This window comes from Colletotrichum lupini, chromosome 4, assembly GCF_023278565.1.
Source record: "Colletotrichum lupini chromosome 4, complete sequence".
NCBI classification, from domain to species: domain Eukaryota; kingdom Fungi; phylum Ascomycota; class Sordariomycetes; order Glomerellales; family Glomerellaceae; genus Colletotrichum; species Colletotrichum lupini.
Genome location: NC_064677.1, coordinates 1,721,324 through 1,745,333, shown reverse-complemented (window position 1 = coordinate 1,745,333; position 24,010 = coordinate 1,721,324). Strand labels below are relative to the sequence as shown.

The window sequence follows — 24,010 nt, the reverse complement described above, 5'->3', positions numbered from 1 at the left end:
TTATTCAAACGTAAACCCCCGAGGCGGAGGACTCCGATTCGTTCGGGCCCGGGAAAGGAGCCCGTGCGAGAAGAAGCATAAGAGTCATAATTTGTCTTTTTTTAGGTGGGTAACATCGGGGAAGTCAATAGAAACATCCCAAAAAAATCAAGGAACGGGAGACGGACAGGACAAGTGCGGACTCAGGGCTGAGGGCTGTGTATTTTGGGCCGCAGACGGAGCGGAGCGGAATACTCACCCCGACTCCCCCTCATTCCGTCTGGTAGAAACGTGTGTGTGAAGAGCACCAAACGACCGGAGGCTCGGGCACATCGGGGAACGATGGACCCGTGAGCCGACCCTTGTCTTCGGGACCGAGGTTGGGTTGGGACTTTACCCATTTTGGTGTAGAAATCCCCGAGGTTTTTATTGTGGCTTGGGGGTTCTTTGAATGGTTTAGTTTTGAACCGGATTCAATGCCCGTCCGCCTGCGTGGTTCTATTTGTTCTGATGAGCCACACAAGAGTCACAATACCAAGTTCCGGGCTAACGACTCTCACCTGGAGCTTACCAAAGCCCGCTCGGCCCCGTCTGGCCTGATGAGCCGGCATGGAGTGATGAGTTGACGACTCCCTTTTCATGCGTGTCACTCCTTTTCGCACCCTTCTATTTTCTTCGTTTCCAATTGCAGCTGCGCGTGGCGTTTAACTAATTGGACAGTCTGCTGGTTTTAAGCGTTACGGTGAGGCTTGACTTACTGTGCCAGTGAAGACTGAGGTATGTGAATCGGCATTGAAAATGCCGATTGCTTACCCACGTATACGCTTGGCTTACATCCGTCTACAAGCGGGTAAGGTTTCCCTCACGATTGAGAAATACTGAGATCCGAGAATCGCCCGGCATTTCTCTTGTTGGATGGACTTTGGTGAACTTGTGGATAGGTCATTGTGGGTACGTAAGCATGAGCCGCGAAGAAGACCATCATAATCAGGCACATTCCAGGAAACATTTCGGAATGAAGCCTGGCTCAGAGTCAGACCGACCTAGACTCATTCAAGTTCTTTGGGTCTTTGGGGTCTAGGTCGCGTGGCTAGACACGAGCGGGCGGGCGGGAGCCAAGATTGGAGGCTCTTTTAGGGTGGTTCTTTGGTCTGGTGCTTTGCTGTCATTGGCGGGAGCAAGGAGGTAAGAAAGAAAGGAGAATAGAAATCCCCGAACGGGTGTTGGATGTGAGTCGTCCTCGTCATGCGGACATGCGTTAGGTCGTCTCTTCGTCGTGACCGGACGTTTCTTACGTCCTTTTCCGGGGGGTAATTCGTTTTGTTTGTTTCGAATAGGCTTGTTTTGTCTTGTTTAGGGGAAATGCGATATATGTACTTGGGATGACTCTTTTCTCTTCGAACGTGTTGATTGCCTACTTATCTCTCCATCGTCGCCGACTTCCTTACGACTCCTCTGGTTCATAACAAGAAGGTTTTCGAGATCTACAGAGTTCTGAATGAGAGACATTGAGTTGAACTTGTACTAAGAGTGTCGACTACGAGCCGAGACTGGCAACTTTGGGAGACAAAAAGAGAAGAACAAAAGCTTATAGGCTTTGGGTTTACTGGGTTGGACGATTACGAACGAACGACAGATCGAAACTATCGCCATGTTTTTCAAAAAGCGCGACAATGGCGCCGTCCCCGCCACGACGCCAACGAGCGAACCACCGGCCTCATCACGGACGAGTAAAATTCACGATGAAGAGGAACAGCAACCCGCAGAGCATGCTCTCACGCATACCTCGACGACGCGATCGATCCAGTACCCAAAGGGCGTGAAACTCTTCCTAATCATGTTGTCCATCTTGGTGTCCATGTTCCTCGTTGCATTGGTATTATCTCCCTCAGAATCCTCTTTATCCCCTTTCCCACGAGACTAACACCACTAACAGGATCGCCTCATCATCGCCACAGCAATCCCCCAAATCACAGACGACTTTCACTCCGTCACCGACATAGGTTGGTACGGAAGCGCTTACCTCCTGACAACCTGCGCCTTCCAGCTCCTCTTCGGCAAGCTCTACGCCTTCTTCCCCATCAAGCGCGTCTTTCTCTGCTCTGTCGTCCTCTTCGAGGTCGGCTCCGCCGTCTGCGGCGCGGCTCCCGATAGCGCCGCCTTCATCGTCGGCCGCGCCATCGCAGGCATCGGCGGCGCGGGTATCTTTGCGGGCACCATCGTCGTCATGGTCCATTCCGTCCCGCTGCACCGCCGCCCCAAGTATCAGGGCGCCTTCGGGGCCGTGTTTGGTATTGCGTCCGTCATCGGGCCACTACTTGGCGGCGCGTTCACGACAAAGGTCACCTGGCGGTGGTGCTTTTATATCAACCTGCCACTGGGGGGCGTCGCGCTGGTGGTGATTGCGTTTGTGATGAGGCCGCCGGAGCAGAATCTTACCGAGTCTTCGTTGTGGGATAAGTTGAAGCAGTTGGACTTTGCGGGAACGTCGGTGTTTATTCCTGGCGTTGTTTGCTTGCTTCTTGCGTTGCAGTGGGGTGGTGTTGAGTATGCTGTGAGTACCACGATTTTCCCTTCTTCTCACTCCTATCTTCCACCTTATTGCCCATTGCCCTACAAGTAGAAATATTCACTAATAGATCGCAGTGGAGCAACGGGCGAATCATTGCCCTCCTGGTCCTCGCCGTCGTCCTCCTCCTATCCTTCATCGCCATCCAGATCCTCCTCCCCAATACTGCAACCGTCCCACCTCGCATTATCCGTCAACGCTCCATCGCCTTCGCCGCCTGGGCTGCCTTCTCCCTCGGCGGACAGATGATGTTGATGGCGTACTACCTCCCCATCTGGCTCCAGGCCATCAAGGGCTTTACAGCCGTCGAGTCCGGCGTCCGCACCCTCCCCATGGTTCTCTCCATGACCGTCTTCGCAGCCGTATCAGGAGGCGTCATCACTAAGATTGGGTACTACACGCCCGTGATGCTCGTCGGTATCTGCATCATGTCTGTTGGCGCGGGCTTGATGACGACGCTTGAGGTGGATACGAGCACGGCAAAGTGGGCGGCGTACCAGGTCATCTACGGTATTGGGCAGGGCATGACGTTCCAGGCGCCGAATCTTGCTGCACAGACGGTGCTCAAGCTGAAAGACGTGCCTGTGGGCGCGAGTATCATGTTCTTCTCGCAGACGCTCGGTGGCGCCGTGTTTATCTCGGTTGGGCAGACAGTGCTGAACAACGAGCTTGTGAAGAGGATCAAGGGGCTGCCTGGGCTCGAGGGAATCAACTTGCAAACTACCGGCGCGACATCGCTGACAGATCTGCCGGACAATGTGAAAGGACCTGTGTTGGAGGCTTACAACGGAGCGCTGAAGGTTGTGTTCGTGGTTGCGCTGGTCATGGTTTGCTCCGTGTTCATCGGAGCTGGTGGTATGGAGTGGAAGAGCGTGAAGAAGGAGCAGCAGGCGAAGCAGAAGGCCAAGGAGGATGCCGAGGCGGCTGAGGCTGCGGCTGCTGTTGGCGGGGTTTCTGGGGTTGTGGCGGCTACCGTTGCTGCTGAGGCACAGAGGGAGAAGGAGAAGCAACTTGATGAGGGCAGCGAACGGGATGTCGAGGATGTCGAGAAACCAAGGGGGCGGAGTCTGAGCCGTGGCGATGATGGTGCGGCCTTGAGGCAAGAGGTTGAGGTCACGACCGTTGGATTCGACACAGAGGGAACGAAACACATTTAGATGAATGGACGGACGGGATATTACATAGGTAACTCAGACACGGGAAGAACTCTTTGTATGATAGCATGATACCCCTCTCGATGTAAGGAAATTTAATGTAATGTAAATTTATCTAAAATCAAGAAATAGTTGAGGAGGCAAATCTAATAAAGCCAATTATTCAGAACAAATAACAGGGGCAATGCGCACGTTGGACGGGCTCCTCCTCAATCACCAGCTTTTTCTGCTGTCTACTATGTATTCCCACCTCAAGGAGCCAACTTTCTTTTGCCGGAAAAAAGAGGAGGAATACATAAATCTAGAGAAATATGAGATTGCCTTAACATTGCATGTCGCTTTCGCCTCAGCAGCTAGCCTTCAAGGAGGGCTAGCGGTCACAAACGAGATTTTGTTGCCGTTTGTTGGGGTACCTTAGACGGAAACGCCTCATTGCTGATTGATCAAATATTCTCATAGCTACTTATACGTCCAAGAGCATAGGAATTACTCAGCTTGCAAAAAGCCGCTTTCAAAACCCCGAGGGGCTGTGGTGGATTTTTCAAGGCAAACACCGGTATCACCACCAAGCAAATGACGGCCGAGAATCTACCATCACAAGTGAGAAAGAAAGTCTTTGGGATTCTAGGCAGACTAAGACACTACGTAGGCAAACAAGTTGCCATAATGCGGACAAACACTTCTTGCCTTTAGCATTGGGAATCACTTCTGCCTGCAACAAACCAATCGCCCTTTCCGCCATTTGTCTCATGACTGCCCCAAGGAAGCCTTTTCCTCTCAGACCACGAAGCTGGAGAAGGCTCCAACCTTATACATAAGCCGAACTGGAGCCGCTTGGTCTTGCTCTGTTGAACGAATCTCATTCCGACCAAGGATAGCCACTTCATATCAGATCAACTGAACAACTCATTCTCCATCCGCTATCAAAATGCCTGCCTCCAATTCCAATACTACCTCTCCCGTCAAGAAGCCTACCATCGTCGGCCTATACGGCCTTCCTGGTAGTGGCAAGTCTTACGTCTTGTGCCGTCTCAAGACATACTTCGGTTTTGGAGATCGATTCCAGTACTATGAGGGGTCCGAGGTCATTGGGAACCTCGTCGACGGCGGTCTGGAAGCATTCAAGCGACTTCACAACGACGCGAAAACCCGGAAACGACAGCAGGCCATTCAATGTGTTGCCGATGAATGTACCGCGACTGGGCGTATTGGAATTGTCACCGGCCATTACTCATTCTGGAACGACAAAACTCCCTCCCATGACGTTGTGTGGACCGACGCCGACCTGCGCGTCTACACCCACATCCTCTACCTGGACATGCCCGCTATCAGTCTATGGGATCAACGAACTTACGATGAACTTCGAACGCGCCCTGAACTACAACCTCATCACCTCGCACAATGGAAGAATTCCGAAATCGCCGCTCTATCCCGTCTTTCTCGTCTGAATGACATGCATTTCATGCCGCTGTATCTCGGCGGGCCTCATTCTTCTGACGGCATTGAACACATGCTGCGCAATATTGAGACAACAGACGAAGAGAACCTTCGTCGTGTAAGAAGCGGGACTGATCGATTGCTTTTTTCGGGCCCAGGCCGCGATCGGTTGGATACGGTGTTGGTGTTGGACGCGGATCGAACGCTGTGCGCAGCGGACACGGGCTCGATGTTCTGGGAGAGGCTCAAGGCAACTTCGCGGAGGCGATATCCTGACTGTGTGTGGGATGGTCCGGAGAACTTTGGAAAGCATTGGCTCTGGGACGACCTCATATGTCCCCTGAAGAGGCTATTCAGCGAAGACAACGACTACTCCCTGGCTTTCTTTCACCGGGCCATGGCTTTGTATGAGTACGTCGAAAGCGCCTTTGACGAAGTATGCGAGGAAGTCGCCGCTGCTGTCTCGCTGTACCCGGAGTTCATGGCCCTGATTCACGCCGTCAAGTGCCATCGCGGCGTTGGCATCGTCATCGCCACGTGTGGCCTTCGTCGAATCTGGAAACTGATATTGGAGAGAGAGGGCCTCGACGATGACGTTAAGATCATCGGTGGGGGCCGCTTTTCCGATGATTACGTTGTTACTCCTGAGGCCAAGGCCGTCGTTGTCTCTCATCTGCAAAGTAAAGGTGTGTTTGTCTGGGCTTTCGGAGACAGTCCGATGGACTTGCCCATGCTCAAGAGGGCCGACCAAGCTATCGTCGTCGTCGGCGAGGAGCGTTCTAGAAGCAAGACTATGGACGCTGAGTTGGCCAGGGTTATTACTGGCGACAAGAACTTCCGTCCAAGACAGGCTTTGGTCCCGATTCATTCTTCACCCCGCCTTGATCCAGAGCATTTACCGATTGTCGACATCTCTGGCCAAGCTTTCGTGGAATCTTTCCTATACCGCTACGCCAACCTCCAGGTTCTGCACGCCACGAACAAGAGTGCAGCCAAACTTCTCATGACTGCGACACGCGACGCGTCTGTGGCCGGTCCTAGTCTCAGAGCGGCCCATGGGCAAGTCGGGCGGTACCTCGCCACCGAGTTTCTGACGGAGCTGCTCGGCCTAGAGACATATCCTATACCTCATGTTCAGGGCTACAATACCGATGGTCATCGACTTGTCGACGAGAGCCGAACAGCCATCGTTGCTCTCATGCGCGGTGGTGAACCCATGGCCCTTGGTGTCAGCGAGGTGTTCCCCCATGCCATCTTCATCCACGCCAACCGTGCCTCCGAGCTCACGAAGGAGACTCTTGTGGGAGTGAACACGCTGCTCTTGGTTGATTCGGTGGCCAACAGCGGCAAGTCAATCAAGTTGTTCGTCGACCGTGTTCGGAGGTTGAAGCTGGAGATTCGCATTGTCATTGTGGCCGGTGTTGTTCAGGCCAAGGCCATCTCGGATGTCCTAGAGCCACTCGCTTGTAAAGGAGATCTCAGTCTCGTCGCACTTCGGTTGTCGGACAACAAGTTCCCTGGAATCGGAGGCACGGACACTGGCAACCGGCTATTCAACACTACGCATTTAAATTGATATTCAGGGGGACTTTGTGTCAGGGTGGGAGGGCGGCAAGTTGCGGTGTTGGACTACGAGGCCGTGTAAGTGTCGGATAGATTTATGCCCTAGGGGCTCGTTGGACGCATAAAATATGTTGCTGGTCCCGCAGCTTTGGATTGGTACTTTATCAACACTGAGATGGACTTGAACTTGTAATATTTGCGTGATCCTGCCGAGTGAAGCGGTCAAAGGGAAATTGATCAATGAATATACTTATGACTGTGTATAAACATCAGGAGGGATCATTATCGGTCGGTGAAAGAGTACGCCACGGGCTCTTTACTAGTCGCGTCGAGGACCTGTTTCTGATTATACTTATTACCCTGATGTACAGCCGAGTTGAGTGGTTTGTGTGATACCAATCCACAGCAAAAGACTTTTGGTCAACTGATCGTTTGTTGGTCAATCAATCATACAAATACCATGTGTTCGATATCTAGCCTTGACAGCCTTATGTTGACTTAACAACCAAGTCCTGAGAGGTTCCCGATGATTCTCAAGGGGCAAGTCTCAAATAAGTAGACGGATTGGGACGCTATGCCATAGACTACAAGAAGTTGAGATCTGGAAGAGCGTTGAGGCTAGAATCTTCGTGTCCAAGCGGCTTTCGCCTTGGTCTAAAAGATGTCTCTCTGCCGTCCCGCCGAGGCAACATAATCCGCCGTCCCAAACTCAGTGATTGGGCTGAACGAGATCAACTTCAAAGGCGGAAGGCCATGATCGTAGCTTCTCCTCTTCGTCATGCGTATAGAATTCGGAGTTTAAGGGAGTTTAAGATGGACACTGCCAGATTACTGCATCTATTTAGAGATTACACAATTCTCTTTTCCTCCAGCCTTCAACAAAGGAAGGATTACGGGAGGCCGAAACGATACCACCATCCTCGACCTATCCTCCTGATACCTCAGTGGCCCGAGTTTCGAGCACATGGGAATGGGTTCAGGTATGCTCATCAGGACTATAGATCTACATACGATCGGACCTCGTTCCGGGCAGCTTAAGAAGATGTACTCAGGTGTAAGCCAGCTACCATGCGGAAACTTCGAAGAGGCTTTCATACCTAACAAACAAAAAATCCAAGAGGTGACAAATATTCTGCCACAGGAGTTCGAGTTCTCAAAGTTGTTGACAGGACTTTAGGTAATCTCTACATTGTTTCTCTTCGCATGCGTCTGTTGCTGTATCTTGTTCGTTCACCTAGAATCGAGCCCCGAGATTCTGGTGTCTGGATCGACAGTAGCACGAAACTCAAAACATATTACACTGTCGCCGAAGACTACTTGGATGGACGGGCCTGAGTTTGCCAAGGAGATCAAACCGTTGCCAATAAGACACGGCTTGGTCCATGGAGAGGTCGCGGAAGAGGCGGTGGTGGCCATCGGGGTTGAAGACGAGACTGAAGATATCTGCAAGAGAGGGCCTCGCTCTTAGGCATCTTTCCAATAGCAGCCTTGTGTTACATTCTTGTGACATTTATTGAAGATGGTAGCTCACAGTTGGCTATCGGACCAAAAGTGAGGAATGAATGACATGAAGAGTCAACTGCTTTCACCCGAGACCGCCTCCTTTCTTCACTACTCTCAATTCAAGGGGGACTCGACGCTACTGAATGACAGCATCGACATGCGCGCCATCAGCAAGACGTCGGCGTCGTTCTTCAGAACTCTAAAGACGAAGCTGCAATATCTCTCGCGGATGAAGATTGCGGCTCTTCGCCGTCAAGGGCCTGGCAGAGCCCCCGGCACAGGAGAGAGCTTGAGAAAGACCATGCTTCATGTTCATCTGCTAAATACAGAGTCTCCTCACCTTGCTCCGCAGGTTCAACATCGAGACCCTCATCAGCCTTGACGACAAACTCCCCTCGACACAACCCCCAGCATCACGATTTCCTAAGATACGGAATGACGAAAGGAACTCACAGTCACAAGTCCATAAGTCATCCATGAAACTCTACCAGCGAACTTCGTAGTTCCCAAGAAGAAACAGACCGCATCAAAGCTCAGCGGCGCCTCCGTCTGCAACCCTGCACCGCTCTGCTCGGGCCCGGAAGCGATCCCGCTCGAAACCATGGTCGAGAAATACCCGTGTTACCCGCCCGGCCCTCGGCAGTAACCATTCCTCCGCCCTTAATCTCCCCGGCCGAACAACAGCGCAGCAAAGAAAAAAAAAAGTCAAAACATTTTCTCCCCGGTCGGTAATTCCGCCGGCGTCGAAGGACTCGAAGTGAGGTGATGACAGGTGCGCACCGAAGCCCACGAGGTATCCCGCCGCCGAGCATCACTTCCCTCTGACAGAATACTCTGCATTCGTGGGTCGTCTTAGGCTCAAGCAGCTAGCGAACACTATCCATCTCTCCAATGATCGATACATAGGATGCTTTGGCTGTGTGATGTGGTTAATGTTAACCCGGAGCGATGACGATCCAACAACTTTACAAGTTACTAGTCTGCCCGCCTGTGCGGGTATTGTCAGTCCGCAAGAGTCAAGACGTCTGTCTGACTCGCCGTGATTTTCAACCTGTTCCCATACTGGCGTTCCCCACGTCGTACCATCTCCCTCATATCGCAAGGCGCAAAAAAGCCCACGATAAAGCAACCACACAATCATCCATCACAAGCACGAAAAAAACTAGCAGCGATGAAAGAGTAGCCTCAGATAGAGGTGATACGAAATCGTATCTGACCACCTTGGGAAGGAGAAACTCTATCCTCCCTCCCCTCCCCCCCTCCCCGAGTCGGAGGATGCCTGCGATATCGCGACATGCAGACCAGCCGCAGGGTTCGCCTATCTCTATCAAACTTGACCAGGGGTGGAGGGCCCTACGCCGCGGTACAGATACAGACACAGATTTGAGATAGGATAGTCGCCTTCCAGGGCAAAGACGCTTCGACGTATCCGTAAAGACGCACAAAAGACGCCATCTGAAGTTCGTCCTTCGTGATCCATGGCCCATGGGTGTAAGAGAGACAGGGACGAGGACGTGATATCTCCCTCACAAGCTCTGTTCCAGAATGCGACGCTGTATCGCGCGCACACACACACACACACACACACACGCACATGCACACGCACACGCGCGCGGCGCGAACGCGAGGTATGGTATCTATATTCTAGAACACATGTTTTGAAAGTGCGCAAGTAAAGTGGTGTCGGCGAGTATCAGCCGGTCCAGCGTTTACCCCTCCAAGTTTTCCATCAACGGCAGTTTGGAAACCAGACATCTTAGCCTGGTGCTCTTCAGGCTTCATCAACATTCAACTCAGATCTTCAAACGAAAGAGGAGACGACTTTCACACGGCACGTGGGGGTGGGGTCGTGCCCATCTGCCATTCCCATTCTGACTCTGGCTACTGCAGCAGCAGCAGCAAGGACAGCCTGAGCCAACCAGTCAAGCTGCAAGCAAAAGGCTCGGAAAAGGAATTGAATTCCTCTCTTATCGTTGGTCGTAGAGAGAAAAGGAACCCCTCCTAAACCCCAAACAGAAATGTACGTGAGTGAGACAAGAAATGGTCAAGAGACCTACAGCAGATCCGTCACAAACATCTCTGCCACTCCATGTTCTTCGTCTGTGATCGCCTCTTCTGTGATCGCAAACTGGCTGGCTGTCGGAATTTCCGACCTGAGCTAAGGCGAAAACCCTCATGAAGCTTGTCAAAAGGGCTGGATTTCCGAACACCTCACAACCCTGACCGCCTAGGTCTCGATCCTGATTCCTCACGACTCTCACCGGATCTTCCCAAAACTGAACTGAACCTTAGCAAGTGCCATTCGCAAAGATGGGACAGTGAGGGGTAAACTCCCATTCGTCCACCGGCCGCGCCTACATAGTACAGTACTACAAAATGCTTGCTGCGCCGTTAGCTCACCCGCCTCCGGAGCTAGGACCAGAGACGAACATCGGCATCCAATGGTATCGTGGCCGGCGTTAGATTTCGTGGGCAGTGGTATTTGGATTTCCCCGTTGGGCTTCTTCTCTAGTGTCCTTGCCCGCCTCTCCAGTACTAAGTAGTGAACACCTATGGGACCATTCAAGCTCATCCTGCGACCCGGGGGCTTGTCACGCTCGCACATTGATCCATCGTCTAGCACGAGCAGCTTGCATCGGTTCATTCTTGGTCTCACTTGCCTAGGAGACGAAGCATTCCCCCCTCATGATGTCAGACCGCACACCAGTCTGCGCAAGTTGCTGCTTTCTGGAATTTCGTGCAGAGCTGCATGTGTTCCTCCAATATTTGTGTCATCTTCCTTGGATCAGATGGAATAGCAAGGGCGGTCACTGCGATGGGGATGACACGATGGCACCCCGACATTGTGTGCATGAGTCGCCGACGCACGCTTAGCGGCACAAGGTCCCCGTTTGTGTTGAGGCCTGCTCACTTTGCCCCTCTGCCCGGTTGGACCTCGTGAAGCCAACGATCAACAATGAAATAGAGAGGACGGAAGGAGGAGCCACTCGTGTGACGATTGTCACAGGTGGAATGTAGTCCCAGTCGCAGTATTCTGTTCTCGGCAAAAAGCGATCTGGGGGCGAGTGCGGGATATTTGACAGCCGTCGTTTTGAGGCACAGCAGATGGATTCACGATAGAACTGTAGCGTGTCTGTCAAGTCAATGTTCGCCCACTTTCCTCTGCTACTCGACTACGTCGACTCGCCTGCTGTGCATGCGATCCATTTGGGACAAGCGAGTGAGGGAGGTGTGTAGCGGTTCGGGCAAAATAGGATTGTGGTGTGTTGGCCACGAAAGCCAAGAAGCGGAAAAGAACCCAAGAGACGCAAGCCTATCTCTTGGTCTTCCGTTCGGCATCACGACTTGGCACACCAAAGGAAAGGGAGGGGTGGCCAGGCGGGTGAGGCGACAAGAGAGCAAATCCGCAGAGCTGCAAGAATGCCACAAGGCCGCAGGTGACAACAGGCCGGACCATGTTCTCGGTTGGGGGTCCTCTGTGTTGGAACCTGGGAGTCGTCGTTCTGGAAAGATCAAAAGGTGTGAGCTCACTGGACTCTGGTTGGATGTGCCTTGCATTAGCGGCGAGCCTGTGGTTCTGGACTGTCGGCGACGACGAGATATGTCTCTGGGGAGGGGGTGTTTAGTGTCGACCATGTCGTCGAAAGCGTGCCCTGCTGCAAAGTGCAAACTCCCCTTCTCCCAGCTTTTGGACGCCTAGACCAAGGCCCGCCTGATGCTTATGGTCAGTGGTCAACCAGGCAGATGGCGCCGCCAGGCGACAATCAAGACAACATGTCGCGACCAATTGCTAGTTGCTTCTCAGGGACGAGGTTGCATCGATAGTCGCAATTGATAGACCGACAGACAGCCGACACGACACCACGCGCAAAGTGGACGCGGTACGGGAAGAACCACCTCATCAATGGGTCAGGTCAGTCGGAGTTGGGGCCAACCGTTGGCAAACCGCAAGACTGTGTTCCGTATCCGTAGACAAGCTTTACGACTTGATTGTGCCTTGGCACGGAAAGGCTCCTAGCTGCTTCTTGGCATCTTGCTGCCTCGCAAGTCGTACAAAGTACAGAGAAGGAGGAGTACTCGTAGAAAAAACGAGATATGACTGTGGATGAGGCTATGGGACTATGATGCGGATATTTCGTATTGCTCGTCAAGCGAAAACGCGGGTCGATCCGCCATGACGATAACGACAACGAAGGCTGAAGTTGATGACTGATGTTGACGTTGATGATCCAGAAGGCAGTGATAAAATAAGTGAGACCTGAGGAGAGGATGTTCCAGCACCGCCCAGCGCCGAGCGTCTTTAGCAAGGATGTATACGCGGGTGTGTGCGGATTGTGTAGGAATCGAACGACCTGTGGAGGTTGCGAGAGCGAGAACGAAAAGCGATACGGATCCAACCCAAGTAATTTCAGCAAAATAGACGATAGAATAGATGCGACATTGACAGCAGCACTGCAACGGTCGTCGGTCAGCATCCAACGGCTCAGGCCATAACCGTATTGTCTCACTCTCTCGCTCATCACCATAGCGCAAAAAAAAGAAGCGATGGATGGATGGATGGTGTCTGTTCTGACGCAAAAGTTAGAACAACAACGACCTGGATCCATACTGATGCAGGGAGAAGGAGACGCTCCGTAGCTTCTCAGCAAGCGAGACAAGTGGCCAGGATAGACTGGGGGCGGCAAAGTCAAGTATGGATCCTGTCACGCCTGTCTGCCTCATGAAGAGACCCGATTGCCAGGGTCGTTTCGCCAAACATGATGAACGTCTTCAATGCGACAAAGCCTGTCAAGGTAGTCACTGATGGGTGACAAGTGACGAGCAACAAGGGGAAACGGCGACGCGTTCAATGAAAGGGGGGGAAAGATAAAATGGGTGGAATAGGTGGATATTGATCCTGTAACAAGCGACAGGGGAGCGTCCCCGACGAACTCTCTCTCAAGACACGGCGGCAGCGCAAGATGGAAACTGGGGAACGCATTGGCTGCCGTGTCGCTCGAAATTTCATTCTGGGCCGATACCTGTACCTGTGCTGCGGGGAGAGCGATAGCAAACTCCAGAGGCCTTGGATCTTGCATGGCAGGCCGCAGGAGCAGTACAAGGTGCCTAGCCTAGCATGTCGAGTTATTGATGCTGGAGCTGCTACTATGCACGGCATGGACCCTTTCATGGACCACGCTGGGAGGTTGCATATATCTGCATAAAGACGAAGGCCGGTGGCATAACACGGCCGTGGAAGATGGACGGCCGGGTGTTTGGGTTGAAGGGCCGGTAGGTTGAGAGATAAAAAATGCCGCCATGGAGGGACCGATGAAGAGACGGGGGACGGCCACTCGGCCGGATGGCCCAAAAGACCCAATTGGGAACCGAGCGTACGTCTCAACGAATGAGCAAAAGAGGTCCGGCGGCAGCAAGATGAATCAGGATGGAACTCCCAATGCGCCGGGACGGAATGTGCATCCTGACTTGACTTGCTTGCTGTGTAACTGGGGGCTGTTATAGCCTGTTACCGGTGGTTGCAGGTGTCGAGGTCGTCTTTATCCAAGGAAGAGGCGAGAGGGAGCCAGGATGGTCCTCTTTTCTCGCCCAGAGGGGAGAATTGCTGCAGTGTACGGCGTAGTGGTGCTCCTTGATACGGCCGGGGCGAGGGGTGTGCGTGTACTGTAGTGTACGGTACGGGATAGGTGAGCCCAGTTGACTAGCAGGGCATGCCAGAAGCGGGAGAAGGCAGTGAAAGAGGGGTCCTGGAGCCTTGAGGATGTTTTCCTTGTTCCCTCGGGTTGAGCGTCGAAGGGGAGCGACGGTGGACGATGAATACGCGGGCTTTTAGTGACTGACCCAGCCTCTTTACGGATCAAAGAGTGCCGTCTGTTGCTGGGCATTCGGGTATGACAAGGCGAGGACGAGGACGGTGAAGTTTGCGGCCTCGTCACAAGTGGTGGCTTGGAGGCGGCTGGAGGTTTCTCCTCGTGGTGCGACAAAGTGAACGTCGTTGATAGGGGAGCCAGGGCGTATCCGGCCAGCAGCTAAGACTTGCGTACGCAGTCCGCGGTGGCGTTACTCGAAAGCCTCTTGACGGGTGCCCTTGGCAGTTGGTCTATGGTAGGTCTCTGGGACAAGACGGCGCCGGCAGTGGCTGGGGATCACGCTGTAGACTTCTTGCGTAGACTTCTAGAGGAGTGAAGTTGAACGTCTGTGTCAGCGCATACAGTCAGCAATGCCTCTTTGGACAACCTGGAGTTGACCTACAGTTACTGACTGGCTGCTACTCAGCTTGGTCCGGGGTGCCTGAAGGATGGATGCGTGCGAAATGAGGGGAAACACAGCGCAAACACGCGCAGAGAATGATGACCTCCACTTGAGGATTCATGTGAAGAAGAGGGGCGGCATCAGGTAAATGGCACCAAGGCAAAGTACTGTGCAATCATGACAATGAGTGATGAGAATTGCTGCGAAAGATTGAGAGACTGATAGACATACAGCTGCGAGATGCGCATGGATGGCAGCAGCAGGACTACACTACCTACATGGTAGAGTATTAACAGCAGGAGCAGCGAGAGACTCACAGACTTCCTTCCAAGTTGGTGGACCTGAGCATTGGAGGATGAATTGAGTGAGGGGATACGTACTTTGTGCAGATGGGCACTAAACTGTGAACGGCACAAGTGGGACCTGCCTCCCGCTTCAAGCGTCTTCGACACCAGGGTGACCAGGGCAGGCCCAGGAGCACGGAGCCCAGATCAACCAATAACAAACGAGTAAAAATGACATGGAGATTCCCGCTGGTGGAGTGTTTTTTTGTGAAAAGGAAAGAAGCCAGTCCCAAAAACGGCAGCGCAGATGGAACCCAGTCCCCACTTTTGCCAATCAAGGGAAGCCAGAACCGGGGGCGCTTTCCATAGCGCGAACCAACCCACCGCTATCCCGCTACTGCAACCTTCTTCCCCAAGTGCGAGGCAAGAGGCACGGTGGCACGCTGGGCAGGTGGCACTGGCAGGTGGAAGACGTCTCTGCCTGCCCTGCTATTCTCTACATAGTAGGTAGGTATGCGCAGGTACCTTATTCCTATCATCTTTCGCGTGCGTCCATGGGCCACGAGCAAACAACTTCCAAGGAAAAAAAAAGTCGATCATTGCAAACTTGACTCGTCACGGGCCATCGATAACTCAATGGCTGACCGCCATGGTCGTGCGGCTGGATTCCTGCTCCTGCTCTCCTCTGGATCGTTGCAGTTTTGTCCTCTCCCAGCTGGCTGCTGCTACCATGGCCAGATGCACTTGGGTTTAACTTTTTGACGATTACTCCAGGTGGCTCAGTCATCGCCAATCAACTCAATATCTGCCGAGGACGAAGAAGAAGAAGGACATTAATTCACCCGTTTGTTTGCTTCCACCAACAACTAACAACTTTTTTTTCGCCCCTCTGACAGGCCACCAGGCTTGTTATTGATGACAGGCACAGACACAATACAACATTGAACACAGGCACAGGCCGCCGCAATAATGGAGAAGAAGACGAAGAACCTTGGAAGTAGTTCCCCCGCAAGCACACGGTTAAGAGTAACCTGTTTCGGCCCTAGCTACGGCGCATGGCGGGGGGCATACGCAGTACAGTTGGCCCAGATCGTCCAAGTTGGTTTCTGTTCACTGCCACGGCCACGCCTACGATGCCACGGAGCGGCAGCCAGAAACAGAGACACACACGGACGTCCCACATGTGCAATGGTCGCGCCGGTCAGACCTGTCAACCGCTGGCTCCCTTCTTTCATCCCGTCTACGGCGCATGTGTGCGTGTGTCTCTGCTGTGCGGCTGGTCTCGTGAGTCGTCTTGCAGGTCGGCAACCCCAGTAGCCCTACCAGCCATGCCAGCTTAGGACAGAAAGAGGGCAAGACTTGATCTGGTTGCAGACCTGATTCGTGGTCTGGACTGGCCCGAGGTAGCACGATAGAGGTTGCAACAATGAAGCCAGTCTCTGAATCTACTACGGAGTACGCTAGTAAAGAGTCTACAGACTTTACTGTGTACGGAGCAAAGGGCCAGGCACGGGGGCTGCGAGTTTGTTCGTGACCCCGGTTCAGCTGGTTCAAAATTCCTTTCTTTTGCCCTCGTCCTCGTGGAGACTTGAGCCGTCGAGGGTACGTATCTTGTCCGATTTACGGGCTTTGCAGTCGGTATATTAGGTAAGAAACATGCGAGGTACATCGCTACAGAGGAACCTTAGGTAAGGACAAAGTCAAGGGAGGCCCATGACAAGGCTCGAAAACCTAGAATGAAGAATAGAAGCAGACAAAAGGCAAAAAAGGAATAGGGCAAGAGGACACGAACGGATACTTTCCATCGCATCGCATCGCCTCACCTCGCATCGCTTCGACATTCGACGGCATCAATGCGCGATTCCGATTTCCTTCTCGACGAGTTCGTCGCCGCTGTCGGTGCCGCCGTCCAGTGTCAGTGTCGAGGTCAGTGTGATGTGTCTGTCTCCTAAACCCCAAGTGTCCCAAGCTCCAGCATTGGGCCCTGCACCAGAAACAATAACCACAAGAGAAAGAGAGAAAGAAGAACAAACCAGTCTGTGATGATGCCGGATGCTGGTGTTGGTGCAGGTTTTTTGGTGCTGGTGCTGGTGCTGGTGCTGGCGTCAGAGCTAGACTGACAGTGACAGCCCTTGTTTGGCTGGTGGACCTGTCTGGCCCGGTCAATTTAGCCCCCCCAGCAGAAAGTGGCATGGCATAATAACGTACAGTTATTCGTAGTCGTATGTACAGATATTGATAGCGCAGACTTGAGACTGTGGTGCAAAGGAAAAAAGGCGAGGGAAAATACGCTGCTGCAAGAGAAAATAGCAGCCGGGCCTGGGTCCCCATGATGCCCCTGCCCGGCGCAATCTTGGCTCCATTCGACTCTTTCCACTCCCATTGACACCCCAATGGCTCACCCCGGCTTGTTCCATTTGCTCCATTTGCCTCCCCCCCAGGTCCCAAGAGGGTCCTCGAAAGATACGTACTGTCAGTGTGCAGGATACGTACCGGTACGTATCTTGGTGTTCCCTGCGCGATGCACATCCACAATCTCGTCTCGCTCGTCCATCCCATGTCTGTCACTCACCAATTTGCTCTTTCTCACTCTTGTCTCTCTCTCTCTGGCGCCTGCCGCTCTCGTGGCTCTGTGGCTCTCTCTCAGTCTCTCTGCTCTTGCTCTGTGTCTCTTGGGCTGTCTCGCACACACCCGTCGGCCACTAACCAATGAGTACGTACTTTACAGGTGGATACATACCTACCTTGCTTTGCACCTGCTCGCTCTCTTTCTGTACGGAGCATTAGGTTGTATACACACACCTCTGTCGTCGTAACATCCACTCCCCCCAGTCTGCCTCTCTGCTCTCTATCCCCTACTCACTGCGTCTCTGGCTGATCCAGGTCCAGAATCCACTGTCCACACCCAAAGAACCAAACGACCAAGACTCAAGAGTACACACGCAATGCCATACAACTCCCCAATAAAACCATCGTGACACCTCCCTCCCCGTGCACGTTCGCTCTCATTCTCAGGCCCTACTCTTCTTCTACCGTGTGTCGTCTCTTTGATCGAGGGTTCAACTTTGCAACATCTGCCAAGTCAAAGGTCGTCCCAAATGCGCTGTTAAACGGGTCTTCGGTTTCTGGTTTCAACGTCTCGTCTCTCGCCATTCGCCATCCTCGTCTCGTCTCGTCTCTTCTCTGAAGAGTCCTCGGTCGTCTACCGTTTACCATCTGTCGTCCTCAAAATCCAAATCCAAATCCTGATCCTCCCACCACCCGTTGGATCGAGCTTTCTCTACTTCTGCCACCAGCTTAGCTCCTCATACCTACTTCTCGGACCCTTCATCTACGCCGCACTCCCCTTCCTCCTCCCTTAAGTCAACTCGCCTCTATCGACCGCACTCCCATACTCTCAATTTCAACGCCGATCCTCACTCTCCCTTTCCGCGCCCCGTGTCTCGCTACCTCTTCGATCTGCCAACCACCCCCCGGTTGACATCACCAGACCCTTCCGCAGGTTTCGGCTTCGAAACCGTCTGTCAGTGGAAAGACATTTGGCTTGGGACTTGCATCGACTGCCCACCTGCTCCGCTTCCTCACCTGTTGGCTGGAACCATTCGAGTGGGTTGATATCAGGCCATTGCTGCTCGTCTACAAGGCATTCGGCTTCGCCTGTCATTCTTCATTCCTTACATACTAGGTCACTTCTTGGGTGAGCTTCCCTCCAATGTACGTCACCCCAATCCTTCTCACCACCGTCTGGTTCCCGTTGATCTCAATTCCTATCCCACTTCACCCACTTCTCCTCCAGCCTCTGCCCTGATTCACTCTTGATACCTCGTCAATGCCGTTGACTAACCCACCTCTCGCAGCAGTCTTGGGCAATTGCATCTGCTCCCCTCTGGACAGACATCCGCAGCAATTGAACATTGATCTTTCGATACGACACTTTCGTCACACATCGTTAGCAAGCTAGCCTTGCCAACCCACTACCGCAACAATGGCCGTTCCCCAAGAAAAGGTGGCCGTTCACACCACGGTCGCCAGCATTGCTCTCCCCGAGAAGGCGGCGTACTCGAAGCTGTCCGACACCATCGCCACGACCCCGGGCACACTTACTCCTGTTGCTTCAACCCCCGAAAAGAGCCTGGAAATGCCCCGCGACAGCAACCTTTCTACCCCGCGGTCGTACCGCAACGAGAACCCCTTCGATACCGACATCGAGGCTATGATCACCACGACATCCTCCTCCGATCCGTATGCCATGAAGAGCATCTCAACTACAAAAGACTGCCCAACGATATGGCCGGGCAAGCAAGATTGGAAGGCCAAAGCGAAGGCCGCAAAGCGTGATAGGGGCTCCTGCGCCTGCATGGCTCGCATGAGCAAGAAGAATCGCATCATCATGAAGGTGGCCATTGGCCTCCTCGTTATTGGCGTCGGTGTTGGTGTCGGCTTTGGCGTCAGCAAACCTTTGGGCGCACCCATCTGGGGCACCCCTGACGGCAACAAGTGAAGAAGACAAGTCTTTCAGCGACATTTACACTTAGACACTGGACTACAAAACGTCAATCTGGCCATTCAGCCGACTATCACACCGAACATAGCCGTATAGACGCTCTACTACCACCACACTCGAGCCGCTTTCCCTTCAGCTTGTATCATATACAACGAACCATTATTACTGTCGCCCGATGGTCACCTTGGGCGGCTATTCCTCTACTGTCTCTTTTTACATCGAGCCTTGTCATCAACAAAGGGAAGGGGCCACCATAATTACGATCAGGCGTTTTTTGGAGTTCAATGCATGGACATTCCATCAGCGAGCGAGCAGCGGCACTTTGCGATTCAGTATCCTACAGAAGGGGTCACGATAACCCAACGGGCTGTGAGAAGTCCGAGGGCATCGGCGCTACGAGACACGAAGCAATACACTTTGATGTCTACGTTTACGGAGAGACCAGGGCTTTTCCTACTTTTCGATTCTTCAAATGGGGAGAACAGCACCAGCACTTTTTGTACAAGGGTATTGGAGGCACGCTTACTGCGTCAAGGAGAGACGCATGCGGTTTCGCCATAGCTGCGGTTTGTGGTATAAAAGGATTATTGGAGTGGGATTATTATTGTTAGGCTCCTCTATTAGACGGCCTCTATACGCATTAGGGTATCAGGCGAGAGCAATCAAAGATTCATCAGGGACCCCGCAGTCGAGAAGCGCTCTGGCTGACGGGTATCCTGCATTTTTCTGGTTACACGTATTCTCATCTTTACTCTCTGCGTCTCCCGTCGTTTCGAGTCTTCTTCCAACCGGTGGACATGGATCATCCCTTCTTTTTACGTGTTTTGGCCAAAGTGATTGCCATGAAACGACGCACGTTTGTTGGGGTAGACCCTTCTTTCCTACAGACCGAAAAACGAGCTGACAAGGACACACAGGCCGACCAACTCGACAATCACGTTCATGCTTGGAAGGGCCATCACCGAATAGTACAGGCTGCAAAGCGTGCCGGATCTTGATCCGATCCAGCAAAGTTCAAAGAGGTACTCCTCGTTTATCCTGGTACCTAGACGTACAGTATCCTTACACACGCACAATCTCTCGCACCACATGCAGATTTCTGAAAAAGGAAAGAAGAGAAAGTCAAAGAAAGTTCCGCGGGTTTTACCCATCTCAAATCCAAGATGTCGGCTAGGATGGGATGGTGTAGTAAGCGAACGAAAGGGAACTAGAGCGATGGCTCAAACGTGTTAGAAGAGTTGTGTGCAAGAGAGAGCGAAGGGGGGAGAGAGAGAGAGGAAAACAGGTGATGGATGGGGGAAGGGACGGGGATATCACCTTGTCATGAGTTGTGGCTGAAGAAGAAAAAAGGTGCAAACAGTGCGGAAGAAAAGGTTCAAGAGAGTTTTGAACTGAACCGTCCGTCCATCCCACTTGTCGATCCCTCTCCATGGCAAACTGAAAAGGATGGACTTCCATCTTTGGCATGGTATTCGGGTCCGCGGGGCGCCAAGCGAGTACGGGGCTTTTGGTGTACGAACGATAGCGGTGGGATTTTCTTCAGATGAGATGGGAATGGTGGTGTTGTTGGTGGGATGGATCTTGGATTCGGGAGGGGAAGTGTGTTCGTTGTGGATGGGCATCGCCGTTCATCGTGGGTTGGTTTCTTCTCCATCTCCTCTTGCAAACACCTCGGCCGCCCACTCTATTGCCGTCCCTTTTTTCCTTTCCATCTGTCTCCCTCCCACGTCTTCCGGAAGAGTATCAGTTGGATCTTGTGACTGTACCGTTTCGCTCTCGTTCACTTGACAGCCAGACGGAATCGATGGGACAGGGGGGGGATTTGCGTCGCGGGCAGATACTTCTTCTCTATCCCACCTGGCCGCAGCCGGAGCAGACGCGGGGCCACTCTGTAACCGATCTGCGATGGGCCTTGTTCTTGTTCTTGTGCGCCGGGTCTCGGGTGTCCGGTGCCGCGGAGGTGGACTGGGATGCCTCGACGACGGCGGGGTCGTGGCTTTGGTGAGAGTGCCGAGGGCAGTATGACGAAGACGCGGACGCGGAGGTGGATGATTCAGCGACGACGTTGACGACGGGAGATGCACCGCCACTGGATGAGGCTACAGCTTTGCCTTTACCTTTTCCTTTGCAGGTGCATTTGGGTTTGGCCTTGGCGGTGATGTTGTCGGTCTTGGCTCCGGGCGATCTGGGTTGGGCTTTCGCCTTGCCTTTGCCCTTCGCCTTTGACTTGGTCTTGGTTGTGGGCTCGTCGGTAACAGCGTTAAGGTCTACAGCAGCAGCAGCACCGGAAGAAGAAGAAGAGGCCTCGCTGTTCTAGGGCTTGGCATTCTTATTTCCCGTCTTGTTGTTGCTGCTGCTCTGGCCCTCTTCCTCGTCAGAATCGAAGACGAGAGCTGAACGCCACTTGACGGTGCCGAAGCGGGTCGGGGAGCGGGATTCTCCCTCCGTCGGGGAGCCCGGCTCGGATCCGATGCTGGAGACGGTGTTTGTTGTTCGGCGGCGGGCGTCGCCGGTGACGGTGACGGTAGAGGATCGCGCGCTGGAGAGCGGGGAGACGCCGTCTGAGTTCGTGGCGGAGGCTCGAGATGCTGCGGTATGGGCTCGGCGGGATAGGGCTGCGGCGCCGGCGGCGGCTGCTGCTGCTGCTGTTGGTGGTGCTGAGGCGGATGCGCTTGAAGATGGCTGCTGCTGATGGGCGTAATTGTGCGCTGGGGTCGGAGAGGCGCCGTAGTAGGAGGGGATGTGGCCTGCTGCCCAAGTGCCTGTGCCGCTGCTGCCTGCGGTGGTGGTGCTCTTTGGAGTACCGGTGCCAGTAGAGGAAGAGAGGTCCTTGAAGCGGCCGGAGGAGGGGATGTCGGTTGGGGGACGGAGGGGCTTCTGTGTGGTTACGGAGTCTGCGTCCGAGTGGTTTTCATCGTTGTCAGAGCCGTTGTTGGTGTCTCCTTCGTCTGACGTGTCTGTCTGGTTCTCGCTAGAGCTGGAGCTCTGGCCCTCGCGGGGATGGTCGTCTTCTTGGCCCCAGTGGCGACGGCGGCCTGTTCTTCCGTAGATCTGGGAAGGGTGTGGGTTAGTATCTCGTCCTGGACCGTGTTCGCGTTCGGGTTCGATGATTCGAGTCGTGGGCTCTGCGAATCGGGGGCGTCTCAGAGCAGTGGCGATGTCGCCATCGTCGGATTCCGTTTCGGTGATTGCAGGTAGACCGCCGGGAGTTCGAGGGGGTGAGGTTCTCGGGGGAGCGGTTCGAGGGGGGGTAGGTCTCGGGGGAGAGGCGTTCGGGCTCGGAGGGGAGGAGTAGGAGGAAGAGGAGGAGGTATCGTCGGCGGGGTCGGGCTTGGTGTTGGTGGGGGTTTTGCTGCGACGACGGGTGAGGCCTGGGTTCAGGAGGGATGGATACGCCATGACCTCGGACCAGAGGTGTCGTCGGCCCCAGGAAGGGGGGTTCTCGTAGAGGGTTATGGGGGGGGATCTGGGTTCCGTCACTTGGGTGCCACGCTGCCCATCGACGCTTCTTGCGACGGGGGTGTTCTCCGAGGATGAGGATGCCTGGGGACGTGCTGCCGCTGGTTTCTGGAGCTGAAGTTGAAGCAGCAGCAGAAGCAGCAGCAGCAGAATCGCCAGGACCAACATCACCACCATCTCGGGCACCGGGGGGAAGGGTGATGTGAGAAGAAGACGGGTTGGTTCTGCTTGTACTTACCTCGTTGGGGACCTCGTTCTTATCGAGCTCGCGCCAGGGGAACCAGAACCTGTGAAAGGTTTGCATCTCGATATCGGGGTTCTTCTTCATGTTGTTGATGGCGCGGCGGCGCTCCTGGTAGCAGGTGAAGACGAAGAAGATGAGGACGATGACGGGAACGCAGGGGACGACGATGAAGGTCCAGGTGAGGTTTCCGTAGACTGGGTCCTTGAGCTTTGGTGCGTCTGGTGCTGCGGTGGCCGAGGGGACCTGGGTGATGTAGACGGAGACGGTCGTCACGGTTCGGGGGATGAGGTTTGCGACTGTCGTGATGAGGGTTGTTGGGGTTGCTGTTGGCGGCTGTGTGAACGCTGCTAGGATGGGCTTGAAGGATGTGGTTGGTGAGGGGAGGGAGTGAAGTGGTGAGGGCGCCATTTTGGAGGATGCCCGCAATAGGGACTTGAGGTATGTTTGAAAGGGGCACTAGGATTCTTGTAGATGCCTATGACGCCGTCCTGTTCGCTTGGGTATAGTGGTATACGGCCAGCAGCAGGTATCGTGAGCAATGAGTATCGTTGTGTTGTGTCGAGTCAAGTCGAATAACTGTACTGGTATCGTGCGTATAGCTGTAGGCTGCAAAATGCTGGACAAACAACAAGAAGCAACCTAGCAGAAATGCCAAAACGATATTGCAAAATGAGCTCCGTCTAGACGCTGGTGAGTCGTTACTGTTTTCGAGATGGAGGGGGGACGTGAGTGGTGAGAAGGAGAAATCACCTACTGGGCACGATCGCACGTGATATTTGTGATGTTTTTGTTTGGGAGAAGAGCGAGGGCGGTAAAAAATATGAATGGGATCTCTTTTTACCGCTCACAATGGAAGTGATTTTTTAATTGTTGTGGTAGTCGTCGGATGATGAATCGATGCGAAATACTGGTTTGGGTGAGGTGTGCTGAGGGAAAAGGGGGGAAGGAATGCGGCCTCCTTCTTGAGCAATGTTCTTCTCCCCCGACCTTGCCGGATTTTATTTCGCGTCGTCTTGGTGTCTGGTTTGTACAGGAAAGTCGGGAGATGGGGTGAGTGAGGAAAAG

General features: G+C 53.5%; 8 protein-coding genes across 8 annotated transcripts; 6 read left to right on the top strand and 2 right to left on the bottom strand.

Moving 5' to 3' along the window:
• Positions 1-1,630: 1,630 nt before the first annotated feature.
• On the top strand, positions 1,631-3,705 carry CLUP02_07653 (major facilitator superfamily transporter; the record flags this gene model as incomplete). The annotated part of the gene is made up of 3 exons (XM_049286647.1): positions 1,631-1,846; positions 1,916-2,533; positions 2,626-3,705. 3 exons carry the CDS (start codon positions 1,631-1,633, stop codon positions 3,703-3,705), a joined length of 1,914 nt encoding a protein of 637 aa, XP_049143790.1.
• Positions 3,706-3,940: 235 nt separating this feature from the next.
• On the top strand, positions 3,941-4,603 carry CLUP02_07652 (uncharacterized protein; the record flags this gene model as incomplete). The annotated part of the gene is made up of 3 exons (XM_049286646.1): positions 3,941-4,111; positions 4,186-4,302; positions 4,466-4,603. The coding sequence occupies 3 exons, from the start codon at positions 3,941-3,943 to the stop codon at positions 4,601-4,603; spliced, it is 426 nt and encodes a 141-aa protein (XP_049143789.1).
• Positions 4,604-4,630: 27 nt separating this feature from the next.
• On the top strand, positions 4,631-6,715 carry CLUP02_07651 (uracil phosphoribosyltransferase; the record flags this gene model as incomplete). The annotated part of the gene is made up of 1 exon (XM_049286645.1): positions 4,631-6,715. One exon carries the CDS (start codon positions 4,631-4,633, stop codon positions 6,713-6,715), a length of 2,085 nt encoding a protein of 694 aa, XP_049143788.1.
• Positions 6,716-7,228: 513 nt separating this feature from the next.
• CLUP02_07650 (uncharacterized protein) lies at positions 7,229-10,367 on the top strand (the record flags this gene model as incomplete). The annotated part of the gene is given in 17 exon segments (XM_049286644.1): positions 7,229-7,257; positions 7,341-7,461; positions 7,548-7,682; positions 7,736-7,822; positions 7,880-8,058; positions 8,142-8,253; positions 8,330-8,515; positions 8,535-8,674; positions 8,743-8,847; positions 8,978-9,123; positions 9,185-9,384; positions 9,435-9,517; positions 9,598-9,636; positions 9,710-9,760; positions 9,879-10,040; positions 10,096-10,184; positions 10,255-10,367. The coding sequence occupies 17 exon segments, from the start codon at positions 7,229-7,231 to the stop codon at positions 10,365-10,367; spliced, it is 1,977 nt and encodes a 658-aa protein (XP_049143787.1).
• Positions 10,368-11,075: 708 nt separating this feature from the next.
• CLUP02_07649 (uncharacterized protein) lies at positions 11,076-15,277 on the bottom strand (the record flags this gene model as incomplete). Its single annotated transcript, XM_049286643.1, has 15 exons — positions 11,076-11,327; positions 11,558-11,742; positions 11,789-11,901; positions 11,980-12,102; positions 12,160-12,657; positions 12,815-12,914; positions 12,986-13,269; positions 13,305-13,708; positions 13,819-14,028; positions 14,110-14,231; positions 14,323-14,398; positions 14,455-14,562; positions 14,610-14,724; positions 14,772-15,097; positions 15,143-15,277. The coding sequence occupies 15 exons, from the start codon at positions 15,275-15,277 to the stop codon at positions 11,076-11,078; spliced, it is 3,051 nt and encodes a 1,016-aa protein (XP_049143786.1).
• Positions 15,278-15,374: 97 nt separating this feature from the next.
• CLUP02_07648 (uncharacterized protein) lies at positions 15,375-18,423 on the top strand (the record flags this gene model as incomplete). The annotated part of the gene is made up of 13 exons (XM_049286642.1): positions 15,375-15,430; positions 15,513-15,582; positions 15,690-15,757; positions 15,828-16,022; positions 16,113-16,260; positions 16,514-16,650; positions 16,714-16,834; positions 17,049-17,179; positions 17,223-17,297; positions 17,386-17,550; positions 17,622-17,912; positions 18,035-18,176; positions 18,229-18,423. The coding sequence occupies 13 exons, from the start codon at positions 15,375-15,377 to the stop codon at positions 18,421-18,423; spliced, it is 1,794 nt and encodes a 597-aa protein (XP_049143785.1).
• A 300-nt stretch (positions 18,424-18,723) lies between these two features.
• CLUP02_07647 (uncharacterized protein) lies at positions 18,724-19,239 on the top strand (the record flags this gene model as incomplete). Its single annotated transcript, XM_049286641.1, has 1 exon — positions 18,724-19,239. One exon carries the CDS (start codon positions 18,724-18,726, stop codon positions 19,237-19,239), a length of 516 nt encoding a protein of 171 aa, XP_049143784.1.
• A 1,851-nt stretch (positions 19,240-21,090) lies between these two features.
• On the bottom strand, positions 21,091-23,353 carry CLUP02_07646 (uncharacterized protein; the record flags this gene model as incomplete). Its single annotated transcript, XM_049286640.1, has 3 exons — positions 21,091-21,555; positions 21,652-22,815; positions 22,940-23,353. The coding sequence occupies 3 exons, from the start codon at positions 23,351-23,353 to the stop codon at positions 21,091-21,093; spliced, it is 2,043 nt and encodes a 680-aa protein (XP_049143783.1).
• Between the last annotated feature and the right edge of the window lie 657 nt (positions 23,354-24,010).